Source organism: Poecile atricapillus, chromosome 1 (genome assembly GCF_030490865.1).
Source record: "Poecile atricapillus isolate bPoeAtr1 chromosome 1, bPoeAtr1.hap1, whole genome shotgun sequence".
Lineage (NCBI taxonomy): Eukaryota > Metazoa > Chordata > Aves > Passeriformes > Paridae > Poecile > Poecile atricapillus.
In genome coordinates this window covers 108,176,545-108,195,621 of record NC_081249.1, presented here as the reverse complement: position 1 = coordinate 108,195,621, position 19,077 = coordinate 108,176,545, and the positions used below count along the sequence as shown (strand labels likewise).

Sequence of the window (19,077 nt, the reverse complement as noted above, 5' to 3'; positions counted from 1 at the left end):
GGTTAAAAAGAATAAATTCTTTTTGGCTGTAATTTTAAATCAATTACAGAGAATTGTTGCAAAAATCTTTATTTCTGCAATGTGATGCAGCAATAATAACTGAATTACCTTAGTCTGTTAAAAGAAGCATGCCTCTGTACAAATACAAGGAGCATTCTTACTCAATGTACATGATGCTGTGTTGCTTGTCCCAAGTCTGTCCTGTGTAAAAAAACATTATTGTAAAAATCTTATACATCCTTGCTCAACAGTTCATCTAATAAGTACCTTTTCTTGCTTCACCTCGGTCTCCCCACCAAAATAATTTATTGAGCATGTAATCTTGCTCACCGCTCTTTGCAAAGTGACCAAAGAGAAGTCTTTTTTTACAACACTACTCAAGATCACTTCATATATTAAATACCATGGTCTCTTTGTGTCATGGTTTGCTTAAACAGTGAATTTACTGAAAGAGAAAAATTGAAGCAGTGGATGTTCTTAGTGTTTTTATGACAAGAATCAAGAGTTTACAATGTCTGAATTACTGGGGTTTTTTTTGGGTTTTTTTCCCCCAAAGATACAGAATCACGTAATTGCTTTCTGAAAGTCCAATTTCATCCATCCCACATTCAAATCTGGAATTTGTCAGATGCTTATTTCTCTGGAATGAGATGAATGGGTTTGATTCCTAGGGAGGGATCATGTTGAGTTAGAAGAGCAGGCCACTGGCATGCATTGCACTTCCAGGTGATGTGAAGTAAATCATAGCCTTTTTCTTTCCTGCACTGAGATTTCAGTCCTTCTTTATGGCCTGCTGTTCTTCTCTGGTAATAAAGGATTCATTTCCTTCTCCTGCAGTTTTCAAGGGTTTGTGACTGGCTGCTGTGTGAAAAATGAAGCTTACCACTCCTTTTACTTTCTGCTCAATACGGGAAATACCCCATCCACCGAATCACATTCTTAAAGCTGTGACGCTCTATTTGTGGCAAGAGTGGGGAGGAAAAGAATAATTTTGGTTAGATAACATATTTCAAAACCCCCTCTTCTGTTTTACCTGGGCCAATCTCATTGCTTCAGTTAGATCTTCTCTGAAGTTACAGATCTGCTTCAGCCACAGTGGAACAAGGTGGAAACAATACATGTGACAGGCAGCAATTTTGAAACAGCTTACATATGGCAGAGAAATAGGGATTTGCAGATAATGCTCCAAATATACTTCTTATTGTATTTTATTTTCCCCTAACCAATTAAATATATGTACACATGCAAAACCTATGTCTGTATGTATATAACTATACTTGTATCCTACAATAAAGAATGAGTTAAATTTCAAAGCTGTAGTGGTTGTTTTATTTTTTTCCCTGAGGAGAACCCTTCAAAAGTAGAGTAATTTGAATTTACCAGATGATATATGTTCAAATTCTGAGGCGATTTGTGACTTGCTCTGTGTTTTTTGTATTTAAGCTTTATATAAATCTTTGTGATTGCAGTTGTTTAAAATGTAAGCCAGTCAACTGAGTTTGTATACGTATATATTACACTTATAGTTGGAAATCTGACAAAATATTTTCCTTCAAGGACATAAATGAAATTGACTTATCAAAGCAGCAGTAGTTAGTAATGCACTTCTGAGGATTATACCCATGAGCAAATTGTAAAGGAATAATGCAGGTGGATGGACAAAAATAGTTATGAGTATATTCGCTACAGTGTATCCTGGAGGCATTTGCAAATCTTTCTCCCTTTAAAGATGATCATCAGTCTTAATAATAAAATAATAAAAACTCACTGGGAGATTAACCTTAAAAGTAGTCATAGTACTCTAAATTAATTCAGGTAATGCTGTTTACAGTAGCTAGTAATTAGACATTTTAATCTTCTACTTTGAACTAATTAGGGGCCAAAAAAATCAAAACTTTGCAACAAATCACAGAGTTCTAAGTCCTGACACTGGAAACAGACTGCAGCTTCTTTTTCCTTAAGGATCAAGATGCTATTCCATAGTGCTGGTTTAGCATTTCTGTTTCCTATTGCAAATTGTAGGAAGTGTAACAAGGCAGTGTAACAAGTTTGTTTTTGCTGGGGTTCTTACTGATTTTTATATACTTCAGAAGACTCTTTACCATTTATGAAAAGACAAACACATTTCTAATTTACTTCAGTAGTGTCTCACTGAAGACAAACAATAAAAAAACTGTACAGATAACATTAATTAAATGTTCAACTGCAGCTTTTAGCTGTGCTTCTGCACAAAATAGCTCATAATTTAGGGGTCAAAGTTGACTCTCTTGTTTATATTGTACCCCTGATGTTACCATCAATTCCAGAAACCTACCTGGAGAAAACATAGCAAAATATGTCAAAAAACTCTAAGCTCTTACAGGCAAAGTTTTATGTTAGAGGTTTAGGGCATTTCAATTCCTACTGGTGTAAGTGGGGTATTGTCCAAATAATTACTTTTGTGAAGCTGTGGTTTTTTCCAAATTGTTACAGAGTCAGGGACTGACTGCAAAGTCTTGCTGATTATCTCTGTAAAGAGGTTGCCTAATGAGCCCCTTTCTGCAAGGACCAGATGGGTTTGTCCATGCTGACATGCTGTACTGCAAACTTTTCAATGGCCTGAGAATGTCTTGTCTATTAAAACTGGCTGTGAGAGAGTGGCAGGCCCATCCAGCTCTCCCTAGGAGTCTTGTGCCTGATATTAGTAAGATGGAAGGAAAAGTGCTAGGCTGTTCAGAGTGTGAAGTTCTCCTGTTGTGTTGTAATACTGGGATTTCTTGGCTGCCAATCAGGAGGTGTAGTTTTATTTAGAAAGTGCAAAATGTTCCTGTAAAGTATAGAAAGAACTGACAAACACAAAGATGGCAATTTTAGGCTGTGAAACAGCCATGGAAAAATTGTATGGTTTGTATTTGAGGTTTTTTTTTTCTATTCCATTAGAGAGCAGTGAATCTTGTGTTGTGTGTTTAATTAATTTTTTTTTTGGGGGGGTTTAAACTTGCTAATGTAAGAGAGACACTTGCTAATCTTTCTTAAAAATGTTCTCTGTTTTCATTGCAAGGTATTCTCTGTTTTATAACCACTTGAAGAACATTGAGGAAAGTGAAGGTGGCCTTGGTAAATTTACAAAAAGTTACAAAACCTTTGGAGTTAACCAACTTGCAGATGGTGGAATATACTGCAAAGAGTGGGCACCAGGAGCAGAAGCAGTGTTTCTTGCAGGTGACTTCAGTAAGTATTCTTAGGAAAATTTCTTCCCTGCACAATGTTTTACATCAGTATTCTCTACATTTAAAGAAAATTTTGTTGCAATGATGAAATTCTGATAGTAAAAAATATGTAATGGCTTAAATGAATAATGTTTTCCCGTGTGTTGCAGTAGCTTATGAAGATGTGCTTCTGTTGCGTGGTCAGTGTTAGGTATTTTTTTTAATACCCCAAAGGCAATGAGTCATGTCCCACTGGATCACACTGCAACTCGAGGCTGTATCTAAGCTTCCTGAAGTTCTTTTTGAAGCTTTATAACTAGGCTTTTATAAAACTATATGCACAGAAGCAAAAATAACAGTGAAGTAATTTGCTTCATCTTCTATTACTGATCAAACAAAAACAGTGTTGTCTAAGGACCAAGGCCAGAATTCTCACCCATTTTGAGAGTTTAGACGAAAGTTCTGCTGGAAAATGGTAGCCTAAAATCAAGCCAAATATTACTGCATTACTCTGTTTTGTGAGGGCAGAAGGAGGAAAGATGTCAGCAGAATGGGATGGTGGCTGTATTACATGGAGGAATTGCCTTGCTTGCTCTGAGAAGCAGGAAGACTTTTCCCTTTGAATTTGAAACAAAAATATAAATCTTCTGATTTGGAGGCTAGCTACAGTCAAATTGTGTTCTAAAGTTTTTAGATGAAAGTGACATTCATCATTGCTCTTCAACCCTGCAATATAGTTCCTTGCTCTTCTTTTTGTTTAGGGTTTTGGAGAGTTTTGTTCTGATTTTCCCTTTCACCTCTACTCTTGCTCTGTTAGGTCTGCCAAGGTACTAGGTCTTGCATTTCTGGTTCTTACTGAACGGGGACTTTATCTGTGAAATTATTTAGTTCATTTAACTGTGTTTCAGAAGCATGCAGTTTTATTTATCTGACCTTGATTTTGCAAAAATGCTGATCTAGGGAGTGTTCAGTGTATTTATATTGCAAAAAAACAATAGGAAAAGAAGTCCTTTGAAGCAGTTAACTACTTCAGCTTAGACACAAAACTAAATGTCGGCCATTCCTTACCCCTGTCTGAGGAAACTATTGAAGGGAAACTCCATTGTAGGAATGTTTTTATTAAAAAAAAAATAAATCCTGTTTTTGATGCAGAAGTCAAACACAAAAGTTAGTGTAACACTGCTTTCAGCCATGTTCCTGTTTGATATGGTTAACATAGTGAATGATAAAGAAGCTTTTCTTGAAGTGCTGCTTGTCATTTTATTGGAATAGACATTGATAAATATGTTAGTGTAGTTCTTGCATTTTAATATTGAAATTGGATATGTCCTCTAATTCAACACTGAATAATGAGTTCTGTATAGTTCACCCACTGCTAGATAACAGTGATTTCATGTATCAGTATAGACTGCAAGGCAGCTAGATCAGATTATTTTCATAGGTCGATTTTATATGTATAAATATAAGAAATTTCTCCTCCTTGTCCCTCCTCTACTTGCTGCAACTCCACCCATTGCTCAAGATTTTCATGGGATGGGTGCAGGTTAAATTTATAAACACAGCTAGAGTGCATTTATTTTAAATATGTATTTTTAAAAGCTAGTAATATTAAAAACAGACTTTTAATAATATGTTTCATATTTTGAAAAGAGGTTGTAACTTGTAAATTGGTTTATCAGGTTGGGGGTGGGAAGTATATGTATACCAGAATAGGGTAGCTAAACACTGGAATAGTTTTCTAAACCCTACTTCATTTAAAATATTTGATGTAGTACATCGTATGAAGCAGAAATTTAATATCTTAGAGTAGTTGTATATAGACCCTAATGAAATATGGAAAGAAGAAGGAAAAAAAGATTAAAAAAAAAAAATAAAATTCGTTGTAATGTGGACAAACTGTGTTTCTCCTATATATCAGTCAGTCATAGTAGAGTATTCATTCCCAAAGGGGACAACAGTGTACTTGGAAACACTGGAGGAATGGAAGGTTGTCATTCAATTCTTGAATAATATTCTCATGAGAAATTGGATTGCAAAACCCTAAGATTTAGAGTCATTGCTACAGATATGTTTAATTAAAACTGAATCCTTTTAACCTTTCTTTAAATTTTCTAGCAGGTTAAAGTCTCAGACTAAATTTATGATTATATTGTGCTTAAATTGGATATTGGGATAGCCTTTAATAAGATTTTTTTTTTTTAAATAAAACTTTTTTATAAAAAGAACCGTAGTGTAGCCACGTCACGGGAAGTTGGAAATCTTAGACAAAGAAATAAACCTTGGACTTAGATGACAGAAGCTCTTTAAGTTTTAAGCTGAAATATGGTGGTATAGAATATAAAAACTGTCAATGCTTTTTTTTTTTTTTGAGATGGATAGCAGGGTTTTCCTTAATAATATGGTATTGTCTGAGAATATCTTAATGTTTGATGTAATGACACAAAGTATTAGTCTCTGCTATTTCATCTTAAGGATCAAAAACTAGTAAAAATTAAAATGGCCAGTATAGGTTATATACAGAGACCTTGAACTATTTTTTTCCAAATTTCTAATTTAGCTGATAGTTAATAATATCTTGCTTATGAATTATGTGTAGGATAAATATGACTAATTTACTTCTTTAATTATATACATGTGAAGGTATTTTGACCCAAATTATGGTATTTTTATACCTTATTCTGAGAAACTTGTAATTAATGGAATAACTCCAATTTACAGAAAAATACTTAATATCACTGTGCATTTTGGGGGAAAAAAAAAAGAAAAAGCTAGAAACTAGTAATAGCACACAAATCTGTAAGTGCATTGTAGAGTGAAAAACATGAATTCAAGAAAATCTCAATGCTTTCAGACCTAGTTTTGTCTCTTTAAAACTCCATCATTGAAGAGAAAAAGTATTGTATCTATTCGTGCTCTAGCATGATGCTTTACTCTAAGAAGTATTAAATGAACATCCCAAAACATTAAGATTTGTCAATTAGTGCTTTCAGCATCTCAGTAAATCAAGTGTATGAGGCAATTAGTCAGCTGAATTTCCAATACTAGAGGCACTATCAACAATATAACTCCTTCAAAAGCTCTCAGTGATAACAATGAATATTTCATTTGTGTGCTCTGTTGCTGAGGATCCTGGTGACTACTGGCAATTTATTGCTGCTTTACAATTAACTATTTCAAAATAAGTCAGTGAACTGTGAATTTTGAGAGTAACCCACAGAATTTATTTGGGAATTGGAGCACTCACATTAGTATTTGGTCATGCAGAGGCTCAGTGAGTTATCAGTAAACAATTCCTTAATTTTGAAAAGAAAGCTACTGGTTTTAAAAAGCTTAAGAGTAAGTATGCATATATTGATTTGGAAGTCAGCATTTGTTATAATACATTGTTATATTTGTGGTTTCTGTTCTTTTATTTGTCTTCCCTCCTTCCCAGCTAACATTGATCTAAAATTTTGATAAGTCTGGAATGTCTGGTTTGGTTTTGTTTCTGCTTCCTTTTTCTTGCACTGGTGAGGAAGGCTTCTGCTGTGGTTGGATGGTGAAGAGGAGGGTAGGATAGTATGTTCTGGGGGGATATTTGTCTATTATTTAAACTCTAACAGGATCCCTTCAGAGTGAAAAGAGAGTACCTTAAGGCATTGTACTTCCTAATTTGGGTCTCTCACAGCTGACTAAAATTTTATGTATCAGAATGTTTTGGATTTTTTTTAATTCCAGATTTTTACTGAGATAGATTCTAGGTAATGTCATGTTATCTTACTGAATTTCTTACTGTTTCCTTCCAAGATTTTTATAGCAAAATACTTAAGTTTGATGAGTAAAGTCAGCGTTAAATTTCTGTGGGTACAGATGATTGAAAGTGGTAGACTGTAATATAAGGTGGCACTAATATCCAAGGAAACATCCTATCAGAGAATTAATGACACTTGTTTTTATGTCAGTGTTTGAGCTGTTTGCCCAATTTCCAACAGCTCAAGAGCAGAAGCATTAATGTAATCTGCTTTAAAAATTATTAACGTGGCAAGAGGAAGACCTAATTGGCCACGTGTAGAACAGGATAGTGTCCTTGGAAAATCTCTCCTGTTATGTTCTGATTTCATATTCCAGTCAAGTGGAATACACGTATCTTGCTGGGATACTGGGATTTTGAAGCTCTTTCCCTTGTCTGAACTGCTTGTCTGATAGACTTTCTTCATGGATGATGTGTGTTTGCTGAACTCTCTATTCTCTTTAGACGCCTTTAGTTGATCAGAAATTATGTGGAAATACAATTGCTATAAGAGATTTGATTTCACTTGAGAATTCAGCCTTATTTGATAAAGATTTTTCACTTTTGAAAAAACAGCTACAGTTCTTATATTGGACAAAGTCAATTGTTTGGTTATTATGCAAGGACTACTCCTTTCCTCAGTGAGAAGTGTTAATTTCTTGTGTGAAACTCCAAGTTGAGGCATGAGCCTCAGAGGTGTGGCTATATCTTGTCTATGTGAAAACAAAATCAGGAGATGGAACAGGAAGTCACTCAAATTGTCATTTATCTGGAAATATGCATTTAAATTGAGTTTTTTGTCACAAATGGTAGAACCCAAACCTTTATAGCTTTGAATTCTGTTCTACATTAAAGCTCAGTTCATGATTCTTTGGCATGCTAAGGGTGTAGTTTTGAGCAAGTTCCCTTGTGCTTCCTGTTGCTGAGGTAGGATGTAATGTTTAAATAATTGACTAGATTTGGAAGATCCAATCACAAAGATGAGACAAAACAAAATATCAGGCTATCAAAGATGTCTTCTGTGTTGGATTAAGCCATAGATGAGGCTTCAACTTTTGTACAGAAGCTTTTGCCTTTGTGTGTGGCTTATGGGTATTCTGTGATGGTGTCCCTTCTCCCCAACACCTGTTCAAGCTGATTATTTGAACTTCTGCTGGTAATCTTCTCAGCCTTTTCCTGTTTGTAGTTGTTGGCAGAATCTTTGAAGTCTCTGTTCTCAAGCTAAGATATTTCTTTTGACATTTTCGTTTTCATGTTCATAATAGTCTAGTAATCACTTGTTGGTTAGTTGAGGTTTTTTTTCCTTTTTTTTCCCTCAGGCATTTTTGGCTAAGTTTTGCTGAAAAATCAGAAAACCAAGCAGTAAAACTGAGAGAAGTGTGAGCCACTCTCTCTTTAAAGGGAACCTTCAGTTCTCAGGGTGTTCTATGTTCTTTATGCCTCTGGCATTAATACAAAGCAATGTTTTCTGTCATAATCTTTCTAAGTGAGCTCCTCTCCAGGGGTAATTAGTAAACAGTATTAGTAAACAGTGGGTTTAAGTAGGACCATCTGGGGCAGATGGGTATTGCTTTGCATTTATTTTTAAATCATGAGCCACAGGCTTGCAGTCACAGACTGTGGCTGGGAGCAGGAGGGATTAACAGGAGCATCTGGCATTGCTGGCAGGTGAAGGGGAAAGTTCAGGCAACTTTGGCAGAATTATCAAATCTGTCTGTGGAGAGAAGAACTACTTAAATAAGTAGAGAGATGTAACCATTCCCCCTCTGAAGGAGGGAAGAGATGTGGTTTCAGTAGAGGTCATGAGAATCTTTTTTAGTATTGTAAGAATGCAGTGGTTTTGGTGAACATGATTAACTCCATGCAGGTTCCTCTGGGTGAATTTTATAAAAACTGGGCCAAAGACTTTCTTGCTGTTACTTTTAATTTTGCTCAGTATTTATCACCTGGCATATGTCCAGTTTGTGCATTGAATCAAGAGGTGTAGCTCCATTGGAAAGAGTTTCATGAGAAGCCATGAAGATGGTGGGATATCTGTGGGGAGAGGAAGATGGAAAGAATCTAGTGTAAGTCCCTCAAGATGGGTCTTGACTGTCATTAATCCTAAATAGTTTTTTAAACATACTTCTTGCGACTTCTTAACATCTTTATTACATTTTCCATCTTCTGTTTCCTCATTTTTGCCTGGAATGTTTATTTGAGACAGTCTAACTGTTTGTAATTAAAAAAGAAAAACCAAACCTTTCTTAAAGTGCTGTATTCTACATCTTTTTACCATGTCCTGAAATTAAAAAAAAAAGTATCTATATTTTAATGCATAAACACTCTTTATAGTTTGAAGTTTAGACACTTTATTAAGGAGTATTGCTTAATTGCCGAGGTGTTGTTTGTTTGATGTTGGTCCTAGTAGATATTAGTAGTGTTTGTTTAATTGTTTTTTTTCATTGAAACTTCAGTGTAAAGCCAAGGGGGAAGAAACATTCAAATCTTACTAATATGTAAGTTCTTCTGCTGTTAAGTAATAGTTTAGTAAATACTTTCCCCCTGCTAATATGTGTAATTTGGCTCCACTATCCAAATACTTTAAACATAAAAACTATCATCTAAATAGAATACTGAATTAATTGCATTTCTCTTTTACTCTCCACTGTAAAATGAGTAGGTACCAGAATATTTGTCTGGCATAGTTATTTTTGTCACATTGTGTGGCCTTGTTTGATTTGTGTCTTTCAGTGTTCTTTAACTAAAGATTGGCAGTTCTTGGGTTTAAACAGCTGTGCAAATGCAACCAACAACTTTGAAAGCAGTCTGGTCTTTCTCTGAAACTCAACACATCCATGCATTGCTAGGGAAGATAATCTTTTTGTTGCACAGCAGATAATATTTGTGATTACTGGTGTTTTGGAAAATACATATGCTGATGAGTAGAACTTCTTCGTTTCTCTACCTCCCCTGCTGTGATTTCCATGGTGGCAAAAGTGATGATTCTGCTTCAGTTTAGCGGTCCAATTTTTTATTGAAATTCTTTTAACCCTGACATGTTTAGTAGCAATGTTATTTTATACAAGTCTGAGTTAATATTCTTGAACTGAAGGCTGCTTATTCTTCTTTCAATGATGTGTGAGTTTAGGTGTGGTTTTTGGTTCTTTGTTTTGTTTTGGTTTTTTTTTTTGTTTGTTTTTTGTTGTTGTTCTTATTGTTTTTATTTATTACAAGAGACCATGCCATGGAAATAGATTAGCACGAAGGAGATTAACATTTGTTGCCTTAGCATCTTGTAATTCAGTTTTCTGTGTTGACTGGTTCCTATTTAGCTTGAGTCTGAGTCCTTGAACTAAGGCAAAAAAGAAAAAGGGAACTTTCAAACTTAGTGTTACTTCCTTTTAGCCTAGAAATGACTCCATTGCTGAAGTGTGTCAATTCAGAAGTGTTATCTTTACTCCATTCCGAGGAGTTAACCTTGAATATGCTTACAGACACTCCAGACTCCTTTGGCAGGTGTCTGCTCAGTTGGACAGGCCAAAATGACCATCTTCAGTGCTCAGTAAATCCAAAGAGGACAAAGAATCTTGAGTTGTAGGATTTAAGCTTGCTTCAGTTTTTTTGGTTTTTTTAGTGACAAAGGAATCTTCTTGAAGACTTAAGACTGTGGCATTTCATTTTACCCCTTTTGAATGTGTGTGCAGTATCAGGTATAAAAGTATTTGTGTCTGCTCTCACTGAAGTTTATTCTGAAAAAGATGGAACTCAGACTTCCACCTTTGAGTTGTAATTGGATACATTTTAGGATGAACACTTAGTATTGTTTCTTATATTTGCAGATGGCTGGAATCCATTTTCTCATCCATATAAGAAGTTGGAATATGGGAAGTGGGAGTTGTTCATTCCACCTGAAGATGGCCATTCTCCTGTGCCCCATGGATCAAAGCTAAAGGTGTTGGTTTTAGACTTACTCTACCTCTTGTAAACCTTCTTACTCATTTACTGCCCATTTTGTTTTCTTTTAAGTAAATTTATCGTCCTCTAATTGTTCTAAGAAGCAGAATCAGTTTATCTAGTTGAACAAAGTGACCTAAAGGAGTGAAATATTAAGCATCACAAAGATTTTGGGAACAGGCTGAAATGTAGTAGTAGGGTATTGCACCATATTATAAAAGGAAAACAGTTTCCAAATTGATAATCTGAAAAAGAAAAAATAAGTATAGGTAAAACATTATTTGTATTTGATGCAACTACATGTTATTAGGATCCTATTAAACTCTCAATGTCTTGGTAATTATTTCAATGCTTTTAACCATGGCTTTTCTGGTGATTTTTTTTGTTGCTTTAATGGTGCATGCATATTTGTAAAACTTCTACTTACCCTTTAGGAATTCAGAGTATTGAGTGGAAGGCTTAAGTATGTGAAACTGAACACAGTTGTATTTCATGAGCATCCACGAGCTTAAAATGCTTTCGTCCAGAAATTAATGGAAAATTTCTTTCAGTTGTCAAATGCCACAGTTGTTTGCTTAGTGCAAATACACCCAATGACAGCTAACAGCAGAGTTGATGATTTCTAGGTGAATATTGATTTAAACCAGAGATATTCTTTGTTGCATGCAGAGCTTGAGTTGCAGAGATACTGGGTGCTAATAGAGGGCAGTAATAAGTAGTAAAGGAAAGAAATATACTGAAGTTACCTATAGATTAGGAAAATTAAGAAATTGCGAGCAAAATAATATCTGTACAATATATACAAATAATATTTTTATTATACTACTATATTTTCAGAGATCCCATCAACACAACTAAAATACTGAAAAAAAAATCCTCATTTTCTGCTGGAAATCAGCTTAGGGAAACAAGAAATCTGTTAAACCAGAGATATGTATAAAAATGCTCTGGAAATGCTTACTCAGTGTGTGTGCTTATCTCTGTGCTTTTTGTTACGGCTTATGAAATCATCCCAGTAATAAATAAAGATAAATTGAAATTTAGGAATAATTATTCAAGGACGAGAAAGCTGCTTTTATTTTACAGAGCAGGAAAGAAAACAGTTGTCGGCAACTCAAAAATGCAAAGTATTATTTAGCAAGGTATGAGAGTGCAGAATGGTTGTTTAATATTTTCCATGGTTTTGAGACAAAGTAGGTTAGATTTTTTGATTGTTGCTAAATTTACATTCTGTGTTTTACCTACAAAACTCTTGACTCATCTACTGTACAATATTCTATGCTCTTTGTAAAGATAAGAGGTGTGAATGATGATGAGTGTTGGTAATTATTACACATAATAGCAAAAAAGCATAGATTCTTAAATGCTTTTGGAGCAACGTAAAATGATTTTTTAGATAATCACTGGTCATAACTCCTTATTTTGAAGTACAGGTCTTGATAGTGTTTTCTTCCTGTTCAGCATTTTCTTTGAAATCTGAACTCCGTAAAGCAAGGATTGCATTATACATAATTTGTTTAGTATGCAGAACTTATACTGATTGCTCTTGGTACTGATGTACTTGCAAGATGAATTGCTCTACTCCCGTAGTTGCTCTGTGTTTTCTGAAAAGCCAAAAGGTACCCACAGGCAGAGTAGAATGAGAGTTTTTCCTTTATTTATTTATTTATTTATTTTTCTTGTTTTAGGCTTCTTCTACCCTGTTACTTTAATTGTGCTTTCCATGATCAATTTTAGGCAAAGTTATGTCTGTCATTGACACTCAAATTACATTATTGTCTAACAGGCTTTTGAAGCAGGAGTGCCTGTCTGCATGTGAAACAAATTTTCTTTGGAGTATATGCCTTAATAAAAGGACCAAATATTTAGAAACTTGATTCATGAGTGTATGTAATCATAATTGATGGCTCCATCCATATGGAGCTACTCCCAGCCTCATCTGTAGCTTTGCTAGTAATCTTCCATGACATTTTGTTTTTGTTCTGTGGTGCCTTCAGGACTGAATCCAACACTTCACAATGTGTACTTGTGATGTAGTCAGAGGATGGGACTAACAGAAAAAACAAAAAAAGGCTTCAGTAAAGGTAGTTCAAAGGTGGTTTATCACAAAAGCTTTTGGACTATTCACATGGTAGTCATGTATCTTGCCTTCATGCTACAGCTGATCTTATCCACTCCCATTCTACCGATGGGTGCAGAAAGCTTCTGCTTTTCTGTAAGTTTTCCTTGAGCTGTATGGTACAAACATTTATGCTTGTTCATAATGTCTGTATTTTGTGTATTAGAGCACAGTTTTGCTGTTCTTTGTTCATGTAGAAGCTGAGAATATTGATTGTTTGCAGATAGAAATTACTATGCAGATTGCAGAGGTAATGTTGAAGTACACAGGCACTGGTGTCTGCACCAGACTAGACAACAGACATCTTTCTAATAATGATAGTATTTCCCATTTTTCTTTACTAAAGAAGCCTAAGGAAATCACAGCTTTAAAAGTTTCTTTTGCCAGTATGATTCTTAAAAACTTAAAATAGTCAGCTTCAGACATTACTGTGGTGATTAATCTGTTAAGGGAAAAAAAATGTCTCCTCCAGAAGGTCCTTGTCTTTAGCTTCTGTCTACTGTGTTTTGATCTTCAGTTCCACACAGGCAAATGCCAAGTTCTGAAATGGTAACAAGGTCATTTCTTTTAAATAAGTAATATCTAAGCCAGAATGGGAAATGGATGGAGTGTAGTCAGTGACACTAATTTAGATCAGGTCACAAAATATTTTCATGGGAAAATAAATGAGGAGCAGAGGTCAAACGTTTGCCTGTTTTCAATAGTAGCAGGCTGTCTACTGTAGCTTTTCAGGCAGTCTTCTCATATGTAAATGTAAACATTGCAGAAAATGAGTAATTAAAAAGCCTGCTGTATATCTTCTGACACTTTTCTGTGTGAAGAGATGGAAGCTTATGATAGTTGAGTGACTCCCTTGTGAATTTTGACATCCATCTTCAAAATAAGGTTACCTGCTAGAAAAGGGTATCTTTTCACTTTCTCCCATGGATCAATTGGGAGCTAAGGGTGAGTTAAGTGAAAAAATACTGTTGCTATTGTGGTAAGATAGTACTGTCTTTGAAGCTTCTGACAGATGTCACAAGTGAGCACAGATTTAAACCCAAAGCCAAATGTTATCATTTCATAAAAGAAGCATTTTTACCTCTCATTATTTCTAATGAGGTAGTTTGAAAGTGTTTTCCTTAAATAATCAGCATGTTTGTCACTCTACAGTGATAGCAGTTGGGGTGCAAGTACTTACCTTTTGTGGTGGAAAATGATTTTTTTCCTTCATTTCTGGTATTCTTAATTACCTTTTTACAGAGCACAGCAACCTTCTAAAAAAATTATCATGGATAGACTTTTATAGCAAGTCTCATCATGTGTGGTCGTAGTAATGCAGGAGTTTAATCAGTGTTATGCTTTGTCCTTTTACTGTTTATTTTTAATTGATTTTTCCAACTGCTTAAATGTACCTGTAAATTAAGTTTTCACTGTCGTTGGCAAGATCCTAATTTTGAAATAGTGTCAGGGATAGTAGGTAAAATTAGGGATACGGATAGTATTGGTAAAAATTGAGATCTTAGTATCTGCACTGGGGAATTTGCTTAATGTTATTTACAGGAATGCCAAGGAACAACACAGAAAATGGAAAACAATTGGCAAATTGAATCCTCTAAGAATTTAAATCTAGTTGAAACTAATTTCTGAATTCATGGTCAAGCTCTAAAATATTTTCACACATCTAAATAAGAAAAAATGGCAAGATCAGTACTTGAAAAATATTGGCAATTATAATAGAGCTACCTGTTGCCCTGTAACACTAACTAGGAAAAGAATCTTTATAGCAGAACACCTAAATTTTCTTTTGTGAGCTGGAGAGGATGTATTAAAATACTAGTGATTGTTCAACTTTCTAGTAATAACAATAGATGCATGATTTCTGAAATTATTACCAGAACAAAAATTTTTTAGCTTAATAAACTCATCTGACACTTCAGCTTACCATGTGCTGGGTGGGTGCATGTATATGCAACTAAATACCACTTGAATATTCATGAAATGTAATTAATATGTTTTTCCTGGAAAGAACACCTCAGAAAGTGGTAGAAACTTTTTTAAAAACACTGCATTACAGTATTTGTTAAGTCTGTATCCTGTTCTTCTTCACATGTCTGTGTGTGTGTATATATATATATATTTTCTATGTATTGAAACGGTGACAATGTTTTTTTGGGGGGAGTACCTTGTACTGTAATGAGGTGATTAGATTTGATAACCTGGGCACTTGTTAACACAATATTTTTCTACTGATACTCCTGCATGTTTGAGTGGTTTCAGTGATTGCTGAACAGGAGTTATAGGTGCCAAGGCCAGTACAAGAGCGAGAACAACACAGTTCTTTCATCAGTTTGTAGAAAATGCTTTCAAAGTTCACTGTGATTGGTTTTAATAGTTTTGCAGTCCAAATGTATTACCCTTTTTAATATTCAAGTGTGCAAAGGAAGAACTACATTGAGTCAGAACATTAACAGTTTATTAATCATGATTGAAAGTACCTAAAAGTACATTTGTATTCATGAGGTACTGGGTAGAGGAAAGCTAGTTGCGAAGAATACTTTTAAAACTTAATCCTTACGGTTTTTACCACTCTATCCTATACTTCGTAGTAGGTCTGCACGCTATGTGTTAAACTTGTAAACCTTGAAGAGGAATCAGATATGGTGAGGGGGTAGGTTAATCTGTGTCAGGGAATGACTGCTAGTAAAATTCATCAAGTGTAATTACTGTCACCGATGAAATAGATGGTGCTGCAGCTGACCCCACTGATCAGGAGGTGCAGCAGCATAGTACCAGACTGGTGTGGAGTTCAGGTTTCATGCACTTCAAGCACTCTGTAGTAAAACGTGTTTATAATGGCAATGTGGAAACCCAGGAAATCTATTAGTAATGGCAGGCTGCTGGCTAGGATTCTGGGGAAAGAAGTGTTAAAGATGTGGTGGACTTTTCAGGGTTGTAAGATGTAAATAGAAACAGAATAATACCTGGTTACAATGGGCCTCAAGGATCCTCTTGTCCAGCCACTGTTGACAAAAGCATGGCCTGGTCACGATGGCCCAGCATCCTGTCTAGGTGGATTTTAGGTGTCTGACACTGGGGAATCCAACACTTTCTTGGGGAGATTGTTTTCATTATGAGGTAAGTTATGTGCAGTCAGATGGCTTTCACAGAGAGAGTCTTGGGTACCCTGAGCAGAGGTACTAAACTTGATTTCAGTGGAAACCTTCCTGAAGAAATGTTTGCTGTTTCCTTAGAAGTACACACAGAAGCACTTCTGGTTATTCTGGTTTTTACCTTAGCTTGGGGGAAGAGGGAATATCCTTGCTCAGTCTGCTGTGTTTTGTGTCACTTGAATATCATGTCTTAAATTGTCAGTAAGATAAAAAAAAACCAAAACAACCAAACCCAAAAAATAATCACCAGATTTGCAAGTTCGAACAGTGCATGAAACAAGTGTTCTGCATCATGGTACATACCCTGACATGTATGCCTGGGATTTTGAAGTTACTACACAGCACTTAAATCATGTACCATATGCATTTCTGGATAAAAGTCATGCTGACAGGAAGTAGAACATTAATTCGTGTTCCACTCTGTGATTGTGATCCATGACCTTCAGCAAGTTATCGTAGCCTTTGGGTTACAGATGAAGTGTGCCAGCAGGAAGAGATGTTACCTCACTGGGAGATAAATCCTCTCTTGATGTTGTCTGTTTGAATTTAGTAAACAAAGTGCAGCTCCTCATGGGCTCATAGGGGAGGTTGTGGCACCAGTGAACTGTTGTTCTTTGGAACCTTTGTTGAAGACTGAGTTCAGTACTTTAGAATATTCCTGTTCAGTTATTTTGGCAGACTTAGTTCTCCTGTGACTTGAAGATTGCACAATTCTCTGGTAGGTTTTGCTATTTAAAAATACTTTAAGATAGTTTACTTTTAGTTTATCCATACAGAAGACTAATTGTTTAATTTACTATTAGGTGTGCATTTAATCAAAATGTGATTTTTTATTTTTTTCTTGAGGAAAAGAGGGAGACATCATAAAGAAGAAGAGGTCTTGAAACAGAATTTAAGAGTCCATATTAAGAATATATAAGCATTGCTGTGATTCTCATGGGAATTGTTTTTTGTTTGGAGGATAAGCTCAATTTCTATAGAAAGCTCCTGACATTCTCTGCAGTGTGGCCCAGCCACCCAGTTGCAAGGTGCGTTCTGCAGCAGCTGTCCTTGATACAGATGCTCTGTAGTTGAGGATAAGTAATACTTAATGCTTGGGTGCCCATATTACATACTTATTCAGCTTCTTTTCTACTTGACATTGCTTGAAACAACTCTGATAAGTTACACTTGTTGTATGTGTAATGTGCTATTTTATTATTATGGTTGCTTTCCAAACCGTACTCTTGTACCCCAAGCCTCTTAACTAAGAGAATAACAGAATACATACAGGAATGCTTCTATATTGTGCATACAAATTTTTATAGTCTTTAAGCTTCATCACTGTTCTTACGGTAACTTGTTTCTGGTTAAGTCATAGAGAGGGAAAATATTTTTTCAACTGTGTATTTTAGAGATTCCTAAGTTTTCCTTTGATTAATTTTTTTTGATGAAAGGTTTTAAAAATCAGAATTCTAGACTGAAAGAAAAATTTGAATGCTTTCTCTCAGTTCAGATGTGTGTTTTCCTGTTGTGAAAATAAACTGGCTGTCCCTCATTCCTAATAATGCCACCCTTGTGTAGGTAACAGTTATAAATCCATGTACTTGGATAATTAAGTGAAGTATTTTCTATGCACTTGACTGTTAAAATCAATTGGGAATGTTTCTGTGTGATGTCGCTTTCATTTTTAACAACTCTCCTATGATTTCCTGGATTTTGAGTTTGATTTTCCTATGGTATTTTTATCTGCATAGATATTTTATAATACTAGGCTACCGGCTCCATCTTTTGAATTATATTTTTATTCAGATAGATAATGCAGTGTTTTCTGTATTTTTTGTTAATACTAGTTTCTCTTAGTTTTCTAAGAGAAGCACAAAAATAAAAAAAAAAGAAAAAAGCTTTGCTTTTTAACCTGATCAAGTAAACTAGTTAAAGATGTTCAGAAGTTCTTCAGTGCAATTAAAATACTTAAATCACAAATGGAGCTTCATCTCCCTCTTTTGGAAAATCAAGGCATGACTTCAGGACTTGGTTTAGAAAAGAGGCTTTTGCCTCTTTCATATCTTGATTGTAATTTAGTCCTAATTTATTTTCTTTTCCTGAGGGAGAAGGGAAGGGGAAACAAGGGGGAATTGTGAACAAATATTTAATATCCATGAGTTTAGATTGTAATAGCTGATGTTGTGATATATTTACAGAGCAAATAAATCTCTCTCCAATGATTTCTGAATGGCACAAATTTGTCTGCAGAACTTTGTGAAACATGTAAACCACCTAAAAAGTGCTATTATGTTTGATAACTAAGGAATATTTTTTCAATATTTGATTAAAATGCTCATCCCTTTAGCAGGTTTCTTTTTCAGCAAACAGTTAGGAAGAAAAAGCAAACCAGACAACTTTGTATCAACTGACTTAGTTTTGAGTAATCATAAATTGATCAGGAAAATAAAGCTGGGGGAACAAATAATGTGACTAGTGTTCTATTACCTTTTCTTTCCAGTGTAACCAATTTGCAATTTAGGAAGGAGAACAGCCTGGAAGAAGCAACATGCTGTCCATTCTTTCCAAAATTTCATTTCAAGGTTTATAATCAATTCACAGTAAGGAAATAACTTCAGTCTACAAGCACCTTGACAGATACACTAGATTTCTTGGTTATTTGGAGCATCCTGTATATGAATACAGTATGGTAAAGTTTTTCAGGGGAAGTTGAGTTCTGGAAAGATCTCCCATTTTCCATGCTTCTTGCCCCACCAGTTTGGGTGGAAGTTTATTTGGGAAGGTACTCCTGAGCTGGGGGAAGCTGAAGTGTTGAAGAGCTTCTGATTCCTGTGCAGAAGCAAGAAGAGCAAGGCAGAGTGCAGAAGCTGTGTTTGCTTCTTCATTTCTTGCCTTCTATTTCTGAGGCTATTAAAGTGAAAAAATTAT

At 35.1% G+C, this 19,077-nt stretch overlaps 1 protein-coding gene across 2 annotated transcripts in view; it reads left to right on the top strand.

Moving 5' to 3' along the window:
• GBE1 (1,4-alpha-glucan branching enzyme 1) overlaps positions 1 to 19,077 on the top strand; it is a 138,203-nt gene that overhangs the window by 31,369 nt on the left and 87,757 nt on the right. For both annotated transcript variants that reach the window (XM_058835917.1, XM_058835926.1), the window contains exons 2-3: positions 3,041 to 3,210; positions 10,779 to 10,891. In XM_058835917.1, coding sequence (XP_058691900.1) covers positions 3,041 to 3,210; positions 10,779 to 10,891 — 283 coding nt within the window. The remainder of the gene's footprint in view (positions 1 to 3,040; positions 3,211 to 10,778; positions 10,892 to 19,077) is intronic.